This window comes from Magnolia sinica, chromosome 15, assembly GCF_029962835.1.
Source record: "Magnolia sinica isolate HGM2019 chromosome 15, MsV1, whole genome shotgun sequence".
Lineage (NCBI taxonomy): Eukaryota > Viridiplantae > Streptophyta > Magnoliopsida > Magnoliales > Magnoliaceae > Magnolia > Magnolia sinica.
Genome location: NC_080587.1, coordinates 30,677,417 through 30,698,089, shown reverse-complemented (window position 1 = coordinate 30,698,089; position 20,673 = coordinate 30,677,417). Strand labels below are relative to the sequence as shown.

Sequence of the window (20,673 nt, the reverse complement as noted above, 5' to 3'; positions counted from 1 at the left end):
CTGTAAATGTGATCCAAAGATAATAGCACCTATTATTGACTAGCAATCCTTAGCAGTTCGGGAAGATGCATCCTATATCGAGCAGCCAATATGTATCGTAGATAGAAAAGAATAAGTTCTGCGTACTAAAATCATTCCCTTAGTTAAAGTCCAATGGGGTTATCATTCTTTAAAAAAAGCAACCTGGGAACGGGAAGCAGAGATACGCAGTCGTTACCCTCATCTATTTGATTCTTAGGTACGTATAAATATGATATGGTTATTGTTATATTGTACTGTTATAACATAACCGAATATGTTTTGAAATTTCGAGGATGAAATTTTTTAAGGAATGAAGAGTTGTAAGACCTGTAAGACCCGAGGCCCCGAAATCTGATTTGTACACTGGATAGCCATTGACTGTAGGTACATTGGCCTTGAGAATGTTTTGACTTGATTATACTATTTTTCTGTTATCGATCCGCAAGCCGTATTTCAACCCGATGTCTGAATTTTAAGATACAGACTTCAAATTAAACAATCTGAGAAATGACAACTACGTCCTTATTTTATCTGGCGGAGCCCCAACATCGAGTTTTCAAAATCCGTTAGGTCTGAGAGCCTAACCGTTGTTTCCATAGTTGAGTTACGGAATTATTGGCAAAAACGGCATGTCAATAGGACACCCGGATTGTAAGTTATGAATAGATATGTACATGTATATTTTAATAAATTAACTCAAATGACCTCGATTTTTTTAAAATCCTTGGAATGCTTTCTTTCAAATCATTTAAATAACATTTTGTTTATTGCTACCATAAGCTTAAACTTTTCAAAATCATCACAAAACATCCCATAACCCTCCTTTTTTAGATAAAAGCCAATTTAAAACTATTTTCAAGTCCATACATATGAAAACCCTCTTGCAACATTCCATTTTCTAGCACTCTTTCTTGTTGAGTGTGAAGTTGAGAAGAAAAAGACAAAAAAAAAAAGAAATTGAAGTTGAGGTTGAGATTCAATCCTCTGCTAGTTACAGGTGAGTGCATAGATTAGGAGCACGCATATGTGTACGTTGGGGTTTCCTTCAAAACCCTTTTGCTGGATTTTCATTTAGGGTTAGAAAATTACTGGATTTTCTATTTTAGGGTTAGGTTTTCGCTGGCTTTTTATTTAGGGTTAATAGATTGCTGGAATTTTTGTTTTACGGTTAGATAATTGCTGGATTTTCTGTTTTAGGGTTAGGTTTTCGCTAGCTTTTCATTTAGGGTTAATAGATTGCTGGAATTTCTGTTTTATGGTTAGATAATTGATGGATTTTCTATTTTAGGGTTAGGTTTTCGCTGAATTTTCTGATTTCGAATTAGGTATTGCTGAATGTTCTTGAAAGCCCTATAAAAGATAATATTTCTAATTTAGGGTTAGGTATTGCTGAATTTCTGATTTCGAATTAGGCATTGTTGCATTTTCTTGAAAGCCCTATAAAAGATGAGATTTCTGATTTAGGGATAGGTTCTTGCTGGAAGTTCTAATGGAGTTGGTTAATTTGTTGTTGGATTTTCTTTTAAAGCCCTAAGCAGACTAGCTTTTCTGATTTAAATCCATTAAGTTATTGCTGGATTTTCTTACAGGAATGGCTGGATTTTCTGAGTTAGTTGATTAGGTTATTAATGGAAGATTAGATGATAGAGATGATTTAGTTTTGTTTAAAGTCATACGTATTTCTAATGGTTTCTCTCTTTGTCCCTTACAATGTCCGCCCGCTACCTGTTTGACAAAATGTTTAAAAGAAATATCCTTCATCCTTTTGATGTAGTTAATTCTTGAAAAAAAACATGCTTGTGGCATGAAGTCTTATAGCAGAATAAATCCCGAATTAGATTTAGATTGGCTAAGTTAGGTGCATATCATATGCATGATTCATAGTCGTTGTATCATTATATGATTGAGAGTGAATGATTCCTCTCATGGTATGGTGATATAGTGATCATCGTGGGTTGTGTTGCGACACACAATGTGTCTATGATGGGGTTGTTTTGCGACACACGATGTGTCTATGATGAGTATGTAAACGGTCTAGATACATGATGTATTATATGAAACCCCTATGAGGAACTTAAATGTATGAAGAGACCACATGAGGAAGGTCGTCCTATGTTCGCCTTGAAAACCATGACATATTGTACTTGTGTGTGGACTTATGCATATGGTGATTGGAAATGCGATTAAACATACTTTGTTATAACTTGAGTTGGACACCACACCGGAAATGTATAATTTGATAGGACATGATTAGAGGGTCCGTGGGTGAAAATCCCTAAACCCCGATTGGTACCATTAGGAGAGAACCAATGCTTAGACCAGGTGGAAGAACAGAGCGCTGGAATGCCGAAATACCAAAGTAGGCAGCGACTCCCACTGACGCGTGTCGATTAGTTGAGAGGTTTGACATGACCTGCTTATGGGCAAGCAAAGATAGGTTGTGTGTGACGAGCTCGTAAATTGTCCACTATCGTTTTGTCAGGCGACTTATGACTTCTTGCTGTTAGGCAGATAGTGAGGTTCAACACAAGTGGGTTAGACTAGTTTGGCCCATGAACTATGTGGTCCCACCTCTGTAGTTGACCATGGTGGAAAAGTCTATATAAGTGGGTAGCGATCATATGCGAGTCTCACCTCTGTTTCAGACTTTGGTGATCTAATTGGGAAATGTGAAAAGTTGTGGAAACGTTGAAAGAGTATGTATGTTACAAGTGGGTAGAAGTCCTACCTCTGTATATAAAAATGATTAGGAACATAAAAAGTGGCATAACGCACTGTATCTCTATTTTATTGTTATCGATCCAAAAAGTCTGTGCATTCCTGTGCATCATGTAAGCATAACATGAAACATGCATTTTCACTGCACAGATGCACTCACTAGGCTTAATAGCTCAAGCTTTCCTTTCTTTGTTTTTACAGGTGAGAGTAGGGAGCTGTAAGAGTAGAGGCTACAGACTCCAGTTATCCTTTTTGTTTTGTACATATCAGTGTATATATTTTTCTGTAATACCCTGAATATGTACATTAGGTATAGTAAATATGACATGGTTTATGTTTTGGTTTTGCCTTGATGTGCTCAATTATACACAGTAATGTATGTTGAATATGATGAAATTTTGAGAAATGATACGTGTTTCTCGTCTTTACTTTCAGAAATCCTCCTTGTGGAATCCCGCTTATGGGACTTAGTATGGGATAGTTGGAAGTCCCAAAATCGGAGTTCTACGGAAGTTGTCAACCAGAATTTGGTGTATAGTAATCATAAATCACCAACACTAGATTTAGGGTCATGACAAAACAAAATCGAATTTGTGGATTAGGTGTAAGATCAAGGCACAAGTCTACACTATGTAGTGGTATTTGGTAGCGCATGTGCCAATTATGCAACATAGAGCATCTTTCGTGTCAGCATCCTTCAACGAGGCTTGATTCTCAAACATAGAGAAAGCATGTCTACAAAATCACAAATTGAAATCAAAATCATAGAAAAAAGAATTGAAGAAAAAGGGAAAAGAAGGCTAACAGCTTTTTTATTGCTTACTTGACAACAAATGATAGATAATTCTCATCTGGAGCCGATGATCCGAAAAGCAATGCGAGGTTGATCTCTAGAGAATTAGCAATCAAATTGAGAATCCGACACCTCTGTGATTCCAAATTCCATGAATTTGAGGACTGTTTCTTGCGAATACGTGACGTTGCCTAAACCAACATAAGAAAAATATGTGTGAATTATGTGAGGGTGCCCATCAACATGCATTGTTAGAGTTAAAGAATCCCAATATGCATGTCGAGCAGCCTTGTATATAAGTAGGGCCCATCACATGCCCATGGATGATCCAAACTATTTACATGTGGGCCCCACTATGGTGTGCATTGCAGCTTAAAAGAAAAACTCTGCAATGCAGCATTGCCAGTCATCCAATTGATGGACTTCTCCCATGGCATATGGGACATTGTTGGGTTTTTTTTTTATATCTATATGCAGGCCAATAATTAGTGGCTAGGATTGTCTCATGAGGGAGTTCCTTTGGTAGCATCAACCCTGTGAGGTCCACCATACCAACAGTCAGGTCAACAAAAAACGGACCCCATCTGCCCACTAGTTCAGGCATTTCCTCTAAAACAAAAGAACCACCTTCTGGTTGTTGTTGGCATGTTGATTAGACTCCTTTGACCTCACGTTCGTAAGCAGAAAGAACGTGTAGATCTTGAATGCATTGCGGTAGGATGCAAGCCGGTCCAGGAACATATCGCCTTCAAAATGGGCCGGATAAGTGGCCCGCGAGAGTGAATCGAAATTGGGGAGGAGAACACTGAGATTGGATAGGAGACTTTCGACGAGATTGAACTTGAAATTAGGGCTGAGATGTGAGAAATCCTTGACGAGATAATAGATGTGATCGAAGATGTCTTGCTCTTCGATGCAGAATAGGTCCTTGTCGGAGAGATTGAAGACGACACCTTTTTATAAGAAATTAAAATATAAGAGACAGAGAGAGGTCAATGAAATTAGAGTGGGGAGAGCAATAGAGAGATAGAGAGCCGACCTTTGATGAATTCATCGGGCTGGGAAGGGGAGAAGGAGGAGATGGAAATTGGGGGTTCGACGGAGAGGCGGATGATGTCATCACATCCGTCGGATTCAAGGTCGTGGAGGTTGGATGGGAAGATGATCGGTGGGCCATCGACCAATATCGATGGAGATAGAGAGCTCTGAAACCGTAGAAAAAGCAGAGAGAGAAGAGGAGAGGAGAGACGCTCCTTGGGACGACTCGGACTCAGATGCCGAGGAGAGGAGAGGAGAGACGCTTACATTCTTTCTTTTTAAACGGGAGAACGAAAAAAAGAAAGAATGTAAGCGGGTGGGATCGACCACCCTTCATCCAATACCCGCATGACACGTGGAGTAAAAATGGAGAGACGAGCATTACAGGCCTGTTTCATGCGTATTAAGTAAGATTACTTAATAAGCAAGATTGTGGGCAAAGTCAACCGATTGAGAAATCCTTGGGAAGGGGATTTCTTGCGAAAACCTTTTGCGGGAGCAGAATGCTGGGAAATCTATCCGTTCATCTGCTTTGCGAGCTCATTTTAAGATATTATACCAAAAATGAGGTGGATCCAAAACTAAAGTGGGCCACAGAGATGAAATAGTGGGGATTCAATGAGAACCGTTGAAACATTCTAATGGCCATAAAAGCTTTGCGTCATACTAATTTTTTTGTATTTTCACTTCATCCCAGTGGTAATGACCTTATAAACGTTTGGATGGCATATAAACATCAAGGTAGAGCCAAGGAAGGTTTCAATCTTTCCCCAATTTTCCCTCTTGTGGCTCACTTAAGTTTTGGATCCACCTCATTTTTTCTCTCGTCCTAAAATGAACTCGCCAAACGGATACAAAGAGTAAATTTCACACAAACATGGTGGTAGGCCCCACCCAACATCTTTCGCAGGAACTTCCTGCTGAAGGCTCCGCGTCCAAATCCTTCCATTTTTCAAGGACGCTGCTGCTTAAAAAACCTATAGAGGTGGACCCCACTCCTGCAACTCACCGTGATATATATGTTAAATCCACACCGTCCATATGTTTCTCCAGCTTATTTTAGATTATAGGACTAAAAATGAGCCCGGTACAGATATTAGGTGGACCACACCACAAAAAACAATGAGGACATAATGTCCACCATTTAAACCTTTATGAGACCTGGTGTTTATTTGCCATCTGACCTACCAACAAGGTCTCACAGACCTCGAGGAATGGTGAACAGAAATGTCAGGTTGATCAAAAAACCTGTGGAGGCCACTCGAGTGGGCCACACTGCATGGAAGTGCCTTGGCACACTGCCCAAGCAGAGCCCATCCCGATGTGTTGTTTAATCCACACCATCCGCTCCTCTTCACCCGATGATTTTAGTCATAGGCCCAAAGATGAGACAGGTCTGGACCTGTGGTGATCCACACCATAGGAATCAGTGGGAGAATGGTGTCCGCCGTTGAAACCTCCTCAGGGCCTATCCATATATGTATTTTCCATCGAACCTGTTCACAAGTCACACAGGCATGGCTAAAGGGAAAACCCAAATATTAACTTGTCCCCAACGGCTGGGCCCACAAGAACGCCCATCTTAATCTTTGTATTTCATCCACGCTGCCCATCCGACAGCGGGACCCACCATGATGTTTGTATTTTGTCCACATTGCCCCATCTGACAGCAGGACCCACGATGACGTATCTGTTTCATCCATACCGTCCATTTATGTTTCCATATCATTTTAGGTCATGAGCCCATAGGTAAGGCTGATGAGACCCTCAAATGGGCCGCACCAAAGGAAATAGTGGGGATTGAGTACCTACCATTGAAAACTTCCATAAGTCCATTGTAATGTTTGTTGCCACCCAACTTGTCCGCAGGGCTTATTGTGGACCCCACATGGGGTATGTGTTTGTTTAAGCCATCCTAAGATCCACCTTGATGTATATATTATATCATTACCAATTATCCTTTTTATTATATTATGTTATATGCAAAAGGCCCAAGTCTGTGGCCGATTATAGTCTCATGTGGGCCATGCCATGTAAACCCTTACATTGCTAGAGGGGCCTACTGAATGGTTCCCACTCTCTATATATCAAGCCATTTAAAATCGATTATCATATGATATGTTTGATAATATGATAGTGTACTTATCCTCATAGGTTGGCACTGACTATATGCTTAGTGCAACGAATATCATGCTCATTCATGTGCTCATACGCATAATCTGTATACATGTTATGAGTGACCATTAATTATAACATATGCTTTTTTGGCTTGAGATATTTAGGGCACTTGTACAGGATAGGGCTGCCCAGCATGATTGGGATTGGTCCCTATTCATGGCATGTGTAGCAATCAAATTGGGATATGTAGACAGTCTAGATCCAATTTGAGCCCAACACATTGCCACCTCCAACACTAAGGGCCCTTTGTGGGCCCACAAGTTCATTAATTATGGTATAGCTTATGTTATGCCCATGCCAAGCTTGGGCTTTAGACCCTGTAATGTTAGTGAAGTCTAAAGATTAGGTCCTTACTCCTGCCCCGATGGTAGACTCACAAGAGTTTCAACACCAGGTCAAGGGTTGGAGTACCCACAGGTGGTGAACCCACCACTGTGTGAGTGTGTGGGTGTGTGTGTGTGTGACAAAAAAAAAAATGCTAGGCCAAGTTAGACCTAGTCTAGCCAATTTAAATTTAAACCCAGCCTATAGTCACCTGTAACATTGTGTATAAGTGTTTTAATTAAGCCCGCACATGTATAGATGATGCCATCCACACAATTACTATCTAGGGCACAATGTGCCAGATACAAAGCTCTTCATTTGGTGAAACGGGTTTAAAAAATCAAGACATGTTTCAATTCTTACAATGCCATATATATATATATATATATATGGGAAAAGGTACTATGCGCTCGACCTCACGATAAGCTCCCGTGAGGTCGAGCTGTGTGGGCCACACCGTGATGCGTGTCGACCATCAACACCGTGCATTTGATGGGTCCCCTCTAAATTATGGGATATCCTAAAAATCAGCTATACAGAATTCAGGTGGGCCATACCATCTAAAATCATGTGAAGGCACCATTAAAACATATAAAAGCATTTGGTGGGGCCCACCTGAGTTTTGAATGCTGCTGAAACTTGGTCTGAACCCTCATCCAAGTGGGACACACATAATGGATGGGCTGGATTTCCAAACCACATCTCGGTGGGCCCAAAAAATGATTATGAAGTTTTAATGGTGCACGGCCCCTCCCCACTTCTGTATGTGGTGTGGCCCACACAAGTCACGGATTGACTTGATTTTTGAGACCTAGGCCCACGATGGAATAGTGCATCTGACTGATGGGGTAGATGTTCGAAACGCATCACGGTGGGGCCCACACAGCTCGACCTCATGGGAGGGTCTTGTCAGCTCAAGCGCATAGTACCTTTTCCCTATATATATATAAAGGTAACATTTGGGTCTATGTTCAAGAAAAAAATCAAGGGCTTAGAAACTTTATTGGGTACAAAAGTTTTGAATCAAGCTAATATTTTGTATTTTCCCCTCATCCAACTATAAAAATAGATAGCAAGTAAATATTGCATTGGGCCCTAGGAAGTATTTACTGGTGGGCGTTCAGTCACCACTTTTTTCTTGTGATTACAAGAAAAAAGGCTTTTAGCCTTAAGTTCAAAAGTATGGCTAAAAAGATTAAAAACTAAGGATAAAGCCTTTATGCTCAGTTACCCAAATTGAGGCTACAACCTCATGGCTAAAGACTTTAGCCTTGGTTTTGGCAAGGAGGTAAAAAGGTTGTTATTGTCTCAGTTCTTCGAAATTAGGCTAAAGCAAGTTTTTAGCCTTCATTGTTTCCAAATGATACTAAATCCAAATTTTAGCCTCGGTTGCCTCCAATTGAAGCTAAATCTATTTTTAACCTTGTTAAACTGAGGCTAAAGATGGATTTAGCCTATGTTGGCATCAACTAAGGCTAAATTCAATTTTTAACCTTAATTCTCAACAATCGAGGCTAAATCTGGTTTTATATCTCGGTTGATGTCAATAGAGACTAAATTATCTTTAGCTTTCGTTTTTTTTAACCGAAGTTAACAATATCTTTTAACCTTAGTTACAAACCATGACTAAAAATGTTTAATTTTTTAAATATTGTTTAAATAAAATTGTGCATGTTTCACCTATTTAACCTGTATATATATAATCATTCATTTCTGGGAGCGGATTAGGTGTTGTTGGGATTTATGTTGCAGAATCACATAGATCTAGATCTAGGATAGCAATCCAAGAGCACCAAGCAATTACAAGAGAACATAACAATTTTACCTGGAAAACCCTTGCAGGGAAAAACCACGACACAAAGCAACAAAATTCCACTATGAAAATAGAAATTACAAAGAGAAAGGACTTACCCGATTCGAACAACCTCAAATTTCATTCTTGCTACACCCTTTGGAAACCCTAAAACCCTTTTAGAAACCCTTGGAACCTCTTTATAAAGCCTTAGAATAGTTTAAAATAGCCCTAGGGACCCTTATTTATAGTTTAGGAAACTCCCCTTACGCATCTCTTCGAAAAATTCCAAAAACCGCATCAAATTTACATAGTTCGCGCAAAATCTGCGCAGAATCTGTGTAACCCTCGACTAGTCGAGTCAGGGCTTTGACCGGTCGAGCCTGACCTTCGACTGGTCGACCGGCCTAGATATCTAAATACAGCGCTCGCTGGACTTCGAGTCAAGCGGACCTCGACCAGTTGAGTGGACCCTTGACCCATTGAGCCAGGCCCTCGACCGGTCGAGCCGCTCAGAAGATGTGAAGACATCTTTTCTAACAACAATCTCCATCATGTCTTCAATCTTCAACCGTATAGCTTTTTGACTTCTTTTCTTATCTCTGCATCACATCATAGTTTCTCGTGCACACTCCATCCTTCTTTTTCGTCATCGCCAAGAGAAGTTGCACAGAACTTGAACTTCTCCATCCCTTTGCTCATATCTTCTCAAAAGGAAAGACATAATCTTCTTATCATCTCACCGCTACCTAATATTGATTGCCGGGGTATTTGCTTACAACACCGATAGCCTATGAAATAACCGGTCTAATACAAACCATGGCATGCACTAATAACCGCATTCAAATAAGGCTCATGAAATATATCATGTTTTTCCTCATTTATTTTGGGACATGTCCTGAGGGAAACTTGAGGAGAGACGCGTAGGGAACGCTCTCCGGCTTTATCTGGTTCATCACATCCTTGATCAATACCTACCTAAGGTATTCTGCCTGAGATAACCAAAGCCTACTACTCTTTCAATCTCAATGCCGAGAACCATCTTCGCAGCTGTAAGACCCAACCTGAGTGCGTGTGTGTGCATGTGTGTATGAGTGTGCATTTCATTTCTCTTATTCTCATGGTCCTACCGGTCGAATCCCAGCGACCCACAACCCTCGGATAGTGTTTGTGGTCATCCTTAAGTCCGGTCATGTAGACCCGACTCGGATCGAGCCGAAACCTATGTCATCTTGTTCGCATCGTCGTTACGGTTCCAACGCCGCGTCTTGTGCGTCCATTCGACGCGTGGATCATAAGTTGTGTACATCTCATTTATAGCCCTTGATTATGATCATGTGGCTCACCTAGTGTAGAGAGCAAGTTTTTTAAGGTGGTCACCATTTTTTGTGCAAATTGCAACACACACCACCCATACACTACCTAAACTCCCATATCTTACACCACCCACTACCCACACACTACCCATCCCTACTCTAGCCTAGCAACATAGTTTATATCATCATAAGCTATAATGTTTTTTCTCTTATCTAGGAGAGAGAGTGATGATTGCACTTTTACAACCTCTCTCTCTTTCCCTCTCATTTCTCCCTTTCTTATTTCTTTCTTTCCCTTGCAAGAGGTGGGACATCCACACCTTCTTCCATTTTTCAGCCCCTTCTCCTCCTTTTTCCTCTCAATCCCTCCATTGAAAACTCATCTCACCCATTGATCTTGCTTCTTTTGGAGCTTGGGAGCTAGCCCTTGAAGTTTGGAGGAAGATTTTGAAGGTGGGTGATATATATGAAGCTTCTCCCTTCTTTTCTTTTTTGCATTTCCTTTCTAAAACATTTGGTAATATGTAGGACCCACCAATCAATGGTGGAGGTCCTACATCACTCCATGATGAGAGGCCAAAGGCCTATTTCATGCATGCACGTTTCCATGGTGGGTCATTCTCTATGGACCCATCATGATGAATTTCTCTGATCTAGGATTTTGTTTGATCATATAAATCATTGTGTGCATGTTAGAGATAGCATCAGCAACTTCTTTGGATTGTATGATCACATGCATGCATTATACATGAAGGATGTATGTGTGATTGTAATGGTAGAGGATTCATAGTACCGGAATCCTCCCCTATGGCCGTTGATCTCTCTCTCTCTCTCTCTCTCTCTCTCTCTCTCTCTCTCTCTCTCTCTCTCTCTCTCTCTATTTTTCTCCTGATGATTGGTGGCTCACTGATGTGCCACAAACATCCCAGACCCTTAGATTTTTGGGACGTCCAAGCCCACTAGGTTGGACGTCCCTATGTATGTTGCATGCATGGGTTGGATGACCTCAAATGTTTGATTTTCTTGGAGAACTTTGATTGGAAATGGGTCTTGAAATTTTTGTGGTCCATCTAGGTGGACCCCACTTATATTATTTAAGCATTAATTCCCTTGGATATTTTTTTATGGGCTGGAAATGGACAGCATATGTTGCTGTCCAAATTTCAGACCCATTGAATGAATGATTTTGGACCTGATTTTGGGACTGTTTTGGGGACTATTCATACCCATCAAATATACTTTTCTGAAATATGGGGATCTTATCTTGATGTCCCCCAAATTTTAGCCTCATTTGACCTTGATTGAGGTCCCAAAGGTGTCGCCCAAGTGAGGTGGACATTACTGGATTTTCTGCTGTAAATTCCAGCAACATTACAGTCTGGAAAACTTAAAATGTAAAATAGTTTTTGAATAGGTGGTCCACTTTGGTGGACCCTACCTTGTACTATACATATGTGGGGATGTTAAAATCAATTTTTCCCAATTTTTGGAGATCTTGGGCCCACCCCATTAGGTGCTCAATCATGGTCTATCCAGAACTCTGCACTTAGCAGAATTTCTGAACAGATTGTATTCCTAAATTTAATTAAAATACTTTTGAGTATCCAAAAATCACGAAATTTTGTGGAGGTATGGTCCACCCATGGTATGACCCACCTACCAATATTTTGAGCCAACGGACCCCTGTGCACACCGTGGCAAGGGCTGGACCGGCCCACCACGTTGGGACGTCCAGGTCTAACAGGTTTTCTATACAGACTGTTTTCTTTAAATTAATTAAAATACTTCTAGTTATCCAAAAATTACGAAATTTTTTGAAGGTGTGTCCCACGCATGGAAGGACCACCCTACAAAGTTTCAGGGCCATCGGGCCCCTGTACCAACCATGGTGAAGCCTGGAGTGGCCCACCAGGCTTGGACACCCAGGCTGGGGCGTCCAGCCATGGCTGGCGGTCCAGGCCACTTGTGGGCCCACCTTGATGAGTTTTATTGTCCCACCTTCCATCCAACCTTGGTCCATGTGGGACATAGCCACCTCCCTCTGTAGTTTCCATTTTTGGAGTCCATTTGGGTGAGTTTGGGGCCAATTACCCAGGACCATAAGGCTGCCCACCATTGGACGCCCAGCCCATTGGGCTGCTGCTGCACGTCCAGTCCAGCAGCATAGCTCATCTGATTTATGTATTTAATCCACTCCCTTCATTTGGTGGACCCCCCCTTGACATGTATAGGTCACTAGGAACTAAAATAAACATATAATTTAATTACTTTTTGAATTTCCAGCAATGCCAGATTGTGGGTGGGATGGAATTTCAGCAATAGGCCCATGGTTGCTGCCCATAAATGAATGTTTTAGGGCAACATGGTCCACCAAATTTGGGGATATTGTTACACATATCTTGCCTTATTTTTAATTAGATTTTGGGTTTAATTAGTGTATATGTAAGGCTCATTCCAATTGGGCTTTTATTGGACTAGTCTTCTTTGCTATTTGTTAGGTTTTCCTAGGCCCATTGTCTTGAAACTCTTTGATACGCCCATTGGACCTTTGGGGCCTATATTATCATGTCATTATGATGGGTTTTATGGGCCAAATACTCAAGTAGTTAGGCCCTTGCTTGCCCATTAAAATAAACCCATACTTGGGCCGAGATGTGAGGCCCAACTTACTTGTTTTAAATATAAGGATCACCCATATGTTGGAATAATGGACTACCCATTAGGCCCACCACAATAAGTGGACTCATGACCCTTATGGTTGGGTCCAAACATTTCTTGAGGGCCCACCATGTTGCCTATGTATTGGGCATAGTGTATGGCCCACTAGGCCGTGGATTATTTGGGCCTTGGACTTTACTTTATATGCGTAGCGAGCAACCTTTTGGGACCCAATTGAGGTTGGATGTCCTCCTTGGTGGCCCTAAGGTAGGCCCATAGGGTCCTCATAGGTGGTTGAAAGCCGACCTTGGACCTTGCTAGGACCGTTTCCTCCTTGAGGCTTTATGACTCTCTTAGCTTGTGGGTCATCCCAAAGTATACAAATCTAACCTATTTATCACATGAGTCATGTAAGGTTGATAGGGCTATCAATGGGTACCCGAACCGTTTATCACACGAGCCATGTTAAGGTAATTAGGGATGTTAGTAGGTACTCAAAAGAACCCCACCCATGAAGCTGGTCCAATTTTAATGAGTTTAAGTTGAATAAATGACCCAAGAAATCATGTTATGTTTCATCTAGACAACAGATTTATCTATACTTTTCTTCCTCTTCTTTTCAGATTTTGGGTAAAAGCAAGTCGGGTTATCTAAAAGCAAGTCGGGTTATCTAGCCCAACCCATTAATAACCTATGTGGACACATGGGTTCAACTCAAGCTTGACTCATTTACTTAAATGGCCATTATAGCCCGAACCCACCTCTCCTTGGCCTGGTTTGCTACGGACAGCACCCATATTGCTAATCTGACAGCCCCCTGTTTGTAAACCACAATATTTCTTACTTCTCAGACATACTGCATGAAATTCAAAGCTCCAAACCTGCTACTGGAGTCAATCAAAAGCCTCAGGTAAATCGAAGTGAGGAAAAGCAACTCCATTCTACACACAACGAAACATGCCCATCAAATATACCTAATGCATCACCCACGAAAAACTATCAGACCCTCTTGATGAATCAGCATAAAGATTGTCAGCAGAAATTATTTTGTTTTGAATGAATTTTTTTTTAATGAATTTACATAATTCTGTTTATCAATCCATGCATTTTTATACACCTCTTTCCTTAGGAAGATGGAAAGTGATGTTGCAGAAGTACCTATTTGAATATGGTATAGAAAGATTGGAGAAATTAGTGAAATTGAGGGGAAAACTTTTGCAGTTATTATTGTTCCCGGGCTAGTCAAAACTCTATCAGAACAAATTTTCTTCACATTGGAAGTCAGTGGTGTCTCTGGCAACCAAGATACACAAAATCCCAGATTAGCCGTATAAACCTAGACTGCCGTATGGTGGGATGAGTCACTCGCTTCAGAGGTTCTGCTACACATGTGCTTTGGACAAATAACGAACAAAACTACTAGACAAACGCGAAATAAAAAAAAAATTCATCACATGCATCAGCATAGCCTTATCAGCTATCTGGGATCAGTTCTGTGATTGCTTGAAGAAGTTCTATGATCAGATGCCCACCTGACAACAACCCCCCCCCCCCCCCCCCTTGGGCTTGGCACATGATGGTGCCTCACTATCAGGTGAAATTGTCAACACCAAATAAATAAATCGATTGATTATGTGTGTGTGTGTGTGTGTGTGTTTGTGTGTGTGTGTGTGTGTGTAAAACTAGGTGCTTCTCTGGACATACAAAAAGAACAAAGCTACACCGTAAATGCAGAATGGACTCAAAATCGAAGTAACCAACCTTGTCCATGTTAGGAAGTTAAATTTAGCCAACGGAACTTCAAAACAATTGACCAGCTTCCATAAGAAGAATCAATTTACTCTAGGCAGCTTCAAAGTTAAAACAGCTTCACACATCCTTGACCAGATTTAGATTGTGACAGGAAGCTTTTTAAAATACAAAGAAATGCCAGTTCTCTAAACAAGTTCTGGGCTGAAAATTACCATGATTGGAAGCAAAATTCTGGAATCCTTTGTCAGCTCAAACAGAAGTAGCACTGATGTCAAGGGAACTGAACAAACTGAAGCTAATGTAGCAGCCATCCCGACCTGCATAGAGAGGTCAGGAAATATAAATCTATATGCACGTACTCATACCAACAAACAACAAATCGCATGGATGAATGTCCGTTTAGAGTCAACCAAACAGCAACTAGAAAATATTACCAGAGCGTAGGCCTGTGGCTGGGCAACAGCAGCATTTCCAGGGATGGCTGAATTGATGATTTCTGCAGCCGCCCCAAACACGGCACCAAGAGCAGCACCAATCATCAAGCTTGGGGCATAAAGACCACCCGCAAGCCCAGATCCCCTGCAAAGAGCAGACTTTGGCCCCCACCAATTGAGTCAATAGCCAAATTCCAAGTGTTGAAGCAATCTTCCCCGTGCGTAGGATTTCATCCACATTTGTAAAGCCCCAATACAGTATCCCTGGGTACCTCAGAGCTATTATACCAGCTCCTAGACCACCCAAAGTTTGCAAGCTGACTATCGAATGATTAGAACTGCTCGATGCAGTAATCTTTGTGCAACAGCATTCATCCATGGTTCAAGCAACCAGACTTATTGTATTGGTATACAAGTGAGAAATGAACCAGCCTGTATGGAATGCTGGTATAATGAAAACGACGGTAATTCGGGCCAAGCAGTGTACTCCTTAAAATTCAAATGTAGATGTATGGTTCTTGAGTGATTATGACCAGACCATGCAAAGATAAAACAAATTGTGTATTTTATAGGAACTAGATCTGTTGAGAGAAACCGGGTATGATTCTGAAAACTGTATCCTTTCGGCTTAAAAACAGAATATCAAAATAGAATTTGAGAGACAAGTACAGGAACTACACTGCCATTTGTATGATCCTAAAAACTGTATCTTTTTGCCTGAAAAACAGAAGATCAAAATAGAATTTGATAGGCATAGTTACAGGAACTAACAATGCCATTATCATCATATGCAAGATAAGATGTCTACAGTTATTTGGAAACATCTATAAGCTAAATACTGAAAGCAAGACTGCAACAAGGGCCTGAGTAATACAGATACGATGACAACTAACTAACGTAGTAGCATGAGTGCATGCCATGTTCAGCTCATGCATCATTCTAATCCCGATTGTGCCTGGGTTCAGGTCTTACATGAAAGAGGCCCAAACCCAGAACAATGCGAACCTCAGTAGGCCTGGGGTAATGGTACTCTACGATTTGACCTATTGATACCTTATTTAGGGTAAATCCTTTTAAAAGAAATAAGTTATTAGAAGAAGAGCACCTGCAAGTAAACAAATATACATAGCCATATAGCACAGGAGCTTCATAAGGACAATATTGCTTGAAATTAACAAGATAAAACAATACTTGTAGTGTTTAATTTGTTCAACATACCATCAATTAGCATTAAGTATCCCTGCAAAGTTAGTCAATATGTTTTTATCCCATAAAGTAGGAGGAAGCAAATGACTTTTAAAAAGAGTGAAAAGCAGTGGTCGATAGTTTTTTTTTTTTTTGGGGGCAGGGTCACTATGATGTAATGTTTTATCCAGGTCGTCCAGCTAGATGATATATGGTATACTCACGCCATCCATTTGTTCAGCTAGTATTAGAGTATGGGTCCGAAAATCGTGGCGAACCTGAGGGTCAAGTGAACAAACCGAGGCTTAGGGCTGGGTGGACGTCCACCTTTGTAGCCTTCCTTAGGCCCACCGGGATGTTTGTACAGGGCCCACAGTTGTGGGCCACACTGTCCACACAATGTGTCCCATGACGTGGGGTCCACCATGATGTATGTACTTGATAGCCCTGGCACCCATCCGTTTGACCAGATCATTTTAGTGCATAAGGCCAAGGGGGGGCCACGCCACATGAACCTAACCACGTTGTATGTGTCTATCCAGGTTGTCCTCTAATGAGGGCCCACCGTATGTATGTGTTTCACCTATGATGAGGAGGCCACCGCACCATATTTGTTTTATCCACACTATCCATCCATCTCCCCGATCATTTGGTGAACCGATCTTAATCCCAAGTGGACCACGGTACAGGAAATGGTGAATTTAACACGCCATTGAAACTGAGATGGGGCCCACCATGGTGGTGAATTGCCCCCAAACCCATGTATGGGTCCGAAAATCGTGGTATATTCACGCCAAAAATCGTGGTATATTCACGCCATCCATTTTTTCAAATAGTATTAAAGTATGGGTCCGAAAATCGTGTCGAACCTGAGGGTCAAGTGAACAAACCACCCGAGGCTTAGGGTTGGGTGGCCGTCCACCTTTGTAGCCTTCCTTAGGCCCACCAGGATGTTTGTACGGGGCCCACAGTTGTGGGCCACACTGTCCACACAATGTGTCCCATGCCGTGGGGTCCACCATGATGTATGTACTTGATAGCCATGGCACCCATCCGTTTTACCAGATCATTTTAGTGCATAAGGCCAACAACGGGGGGCCACGCCACATGAACGGTTCACACTATTAGTGGGACCCTTCGTTAGGGCCCAATGGGATTCCTTATTTAAGCCCATACATGGGCCACTTTTAGTTTTAATATGAGTAGTTGACTCAGCCCTTGCCCTGGATGATCTTTAGCGTCCAACTTAATGCCTTTGTGAGGGCCTACCATGATGATTTAAGGACCCCACATATAGCTCCATGCTTATTCACCGTTAAGAGTCTAATTAGGTCCGCTTATTGAGTGGGCCCATTAGACTTGGATTCATATTAGTACTTGGGTCAACTTCTAGTACTACTATTTTTGGCCTAATTTAAAAGTGGGTCTGGTTGAGTTCCTACAAGTTTTAAGTGTAGTAAAGTGCTTGCTGGTCCACCATGAGGATAATCTAGTGCAAAATAATGTATAGCCATTAATAAATAACAAAATAAAGTGTAGAGCCCCCGACCTAAATATGACCCGTTTATCACATGAATCATGTTAGGGTGGGTTGGTAGGGTTGTCAATAGGTACCCAATGAACCCGACCCGATTTGAATAAGTTCAAGTTCAATAAATTGGACCTATTAAGATTTCAAAGACAATGGTACCCAATGAACCCAACCCATTAAGAAATCTTAGGGTCTAGACAATGGACTTACCAATACTTTTCTTTATTTTGTTTCGGATTTTGAGTCAGGTCATCTAGCCCAACTCATTAATAACCTATGTGAGTGGGTAGGGTTCAAGTCAAGCTCATTTAAGTAAATGGCCATGTCTAGCAAGAACCCAACCTGCTACTCAATAGAATAGTCTGAATCTACCTCAAAAGCAGGTTGGGTCAGTTGAGCCGAAGGCCAGCCCGACCTAGGGTAAATCTGGCCATGGCCTGTCAGCGGGTCTAGTTACAGGTCCAAGCCCAACTCATTCAAGTTGGGAACTCAAAACCCACAAGCCAATCTGGCCTTGTCGTCTTCATGCTCTTCAGTAACGCCACACTAGAAAAAAGAAAAGAAAAGAAAGTTAAGTATGCAATAATAAGAACAAGAACATATGTTGGTAACTTGGCAAGTTGGCATGTAGTGCATTAACGGAGACAAAATATGCCCTCATTATTGTGTTTTGACTTAGCAACTCCAACTGACTCATTTGGTCCTGATTCCAGATGAAACTTGGATGAGTGACTTGGGTAAGTCATCAATCCCTGGTCCCCATCCCTCATCAATCAAAAGTAAAAAAACACATTTAGTAGTAAAAATGAACATATGTTACCATTATTCCCTTGGATGAAAGCATCGCCACGTTTATTTTTCAGCCGTCCATTGACATATTCTTTAGTTTGCTCGCGTTTATTTTTCAGCCGTCCATTGACATATTCTTTAGTTTGCTCATATATCCATACTGACAAGCTAGAATACCTGCATAATGATAAAGGCACACCAAAAGCATAACTCTTGGCAAGTGATACAAAGAACATACATTGGTAATTTGGCAAGCTAGCATGTTTCTGATGTAGAGAACTGCATCAATTCCATAGGAGGTAACCTGTATAAGTTGCTCGATTTTGTCAGGCATGTAGTGACAGGAATAAGAAGAAGAAGAAGATGCATAAGATTTATAACTACAACGAAGAGAGTAAAGAAGCTAACATGCTGTCGACTTGAAAGAGTGAGAACAGTCTCAACTGCTGACTTCCTTAAATGTGGGTGGACAACTGCAGTTCTAGCAACAAAACCACCCATGGAATAGCGGACCAAAGTTGCACTTCAGGCAAGTTTCCAACACTTCAACACCTTCCATGGATCGAGCATCACATGACTCTTGACATTGATCCAAAATCTTCAGACATGCAAGCAGGATCAGACAACATACTTACAGTGTACATCAGAAGTGCAGAGAAAGAGAAACAAAATACATGAAAAGATTAGTGGAAGAAAATCTGCAACATGTACACGAGTAGATATTGATGTGGAGTGCCTCCAATAACATAAGAGTCTAATACTTATAGGAAAAATGTGCTCCAAACATATTGCAAGTAAATTTCTTGTTTTCTTGTCCATGTTTAATAATATATATTTACAATCCTCGTGTAGCGTATTCATATGATAATCCAAACCGTTCTTACATCGTGGACAATCATGAACTCATCATGGGCCCGGATTTTAGGTGATTGGACAATCCTAGTTATTAAAAATGATCTGCATATCATCATATTCCTCACATATGGGGTAAACAAGGAGAAATTTTCCATCCACGCAAGTGTGGACTAGATCTCCTTCCTGTATAGGTGCATGTTCGTGAATCAGTAGTGGCAGTTTCCGACAGTTTCCTAGATTCACAGCAGAGCTTGCATACAGTCCAAGTTAGCCAGGATACCACCAGCCAGTGCAAATACTGCAAGAGCTGTGCTAAGAAAGAAGACTTCTCTCTAAGAAAATTCAGTCCCTTGCTTATTATATAAATGGATAGTTGACATGATAGAGAGCCTCTGGAAGTAGATATTGCAGAGTAGATAAAAATATGTAGAATGTGAATCCAAATAAGCTACGAGAAGTTCATGACATATTGGAATAAGAAACAGTTTGGATAAAGAAGTTGAAGAAAAAGATTCCTTTTTAATTAAATCATATGAGCATGATGCTACATTAGGGTGCAATTAGGGCGGATTGAGTTGGGTTGAAGTTAACCTGAGTCCATTCATACTTGAAAGGATCCAATCCGCAACCCGACCCGACCAGAATTCTAACCCAAGGTGCCCAGCCTGAACCCAACTCAAAGTCCTCCATACTTCACCCAACCCAAATACACGCCCTACCTGAATTTTCTCAACGTGAACCCAACAGTTGAGTTGGCGGTATTCCAACTTGAACCCAACCCAAATTCAAATTGAGCTGGCGTTATCCCAACTTGAACACAACCCAAGGACCTCGACAACCTGCCCCGACCAAAACTTGGGCTGGTTTCTCCTTGTTCTGAACATTCTTAGGGGTCGTTTGGATGTGAGTAAATGGAGGTAAACAGGGGGAATTGGGAGTAAATGGAAGTAAATGGCATTTGAGGTGTGCTTGGATGGGACTAAATGCATGTAAATGAAATGAAATGGGTGTAAATGAGCCTGTAAATGAAATCCTAAGAGGATTTGGAAGTAAGTGGAGTGAAATGCCTTTTTGAGCTCCCTTGGAGAGTGGCATGAGTAAACAAAGGTGACTCTATGCATGTATCCACCATGTCAATGGGTCCCTAAAGCCAAAGGTACCCGATAGATCTCATCCACGAATTCAACCTAATTTTAACGAGTAGAGATCTAATAAATTGGACCCATTCAGAAATCAGGTTAGATTACCATGCAACAAGACAATTGAAATTCAAGAATAACATCCTAAAC

The 20,673-nt window shown here is 41.2% G+C and overlaps 2 protein-coding genes and 1 long non-coding RNA gene across 3 annotated transcripts; all 3 read right to left on the bottom strand.

Annotated features, from left to right (window-relative positions):
- Nucleotides 1-3,340: 3,340 nt before the first annotated feature.
- LOC131226902 (condensin-1 complex subunit CAP-D2-like) lies at nucleotides 3,341-9,554 on the bottom strand. Its single transcript, XM_058222610.1, has 5 exons — nucleotides 9,497-9,554; nucleotides 4,572-4,832; nucleotides 4,160-4,485; nucleotides 3,563-3,723; nucleotides 3,341-3,474 (listed from the first exon to the last, which is right to left on the bottom strand). Exons 1-5 carry the CDS (start codon nucleotides 9,552-9,554, stop codon nucleotides 3,363-3,365), a joined length of 918 nt encoding a protein of 305 aa, XP_058078593.1. The 3' UTR covers nucleotides 3,341-3,362.
- Nucleotides 9,555-14,679: 5,125 nt separating this feature from the next.
- LOC131227374 (chloride channel protein CLC-f-like) lies at nucleotides 14,680-15,146 on the bottom strand. The gene is made up of 2 exons (XM_058223162.1): nucleotides 15,025-15,146; nucleotides 14,680-14,907 (listed from the first exon to the last, which is right to left on the bottom strand). Exons 1-2 carry the CDS (start codon nucleotides 15,127-15,129, stop codon nucleotides 14,776-14,778), a joined length of 237 nt encoding a protein of 78 aa, XP_058079145.1. The 5' UTR covers nucleotides 15,130-15,146; the 3' UTR covers nucleotides 14,680-14,775.
- Nucleotides 15,147-18,247: 3,101 nt separating this feature from the next.
- On the bottom strand, nucleotides 18,248-19,358 carry LOC131227580 (uncharacterized). The gene is made up of 2 exons (XR_009162368.1): nucleotides 18,938-19,358; nucleotides 18,248-18,833 (listed from the first exon to the last, which is right to left on the bottom strand). It is a non-coding gene; the product is annotated as an uncharacterized LOC131227580 (long non-coding RNA).
- Between the last annotated feature and the right edge of the window lie 1,315 nt (nucleotides 19,359-20,673).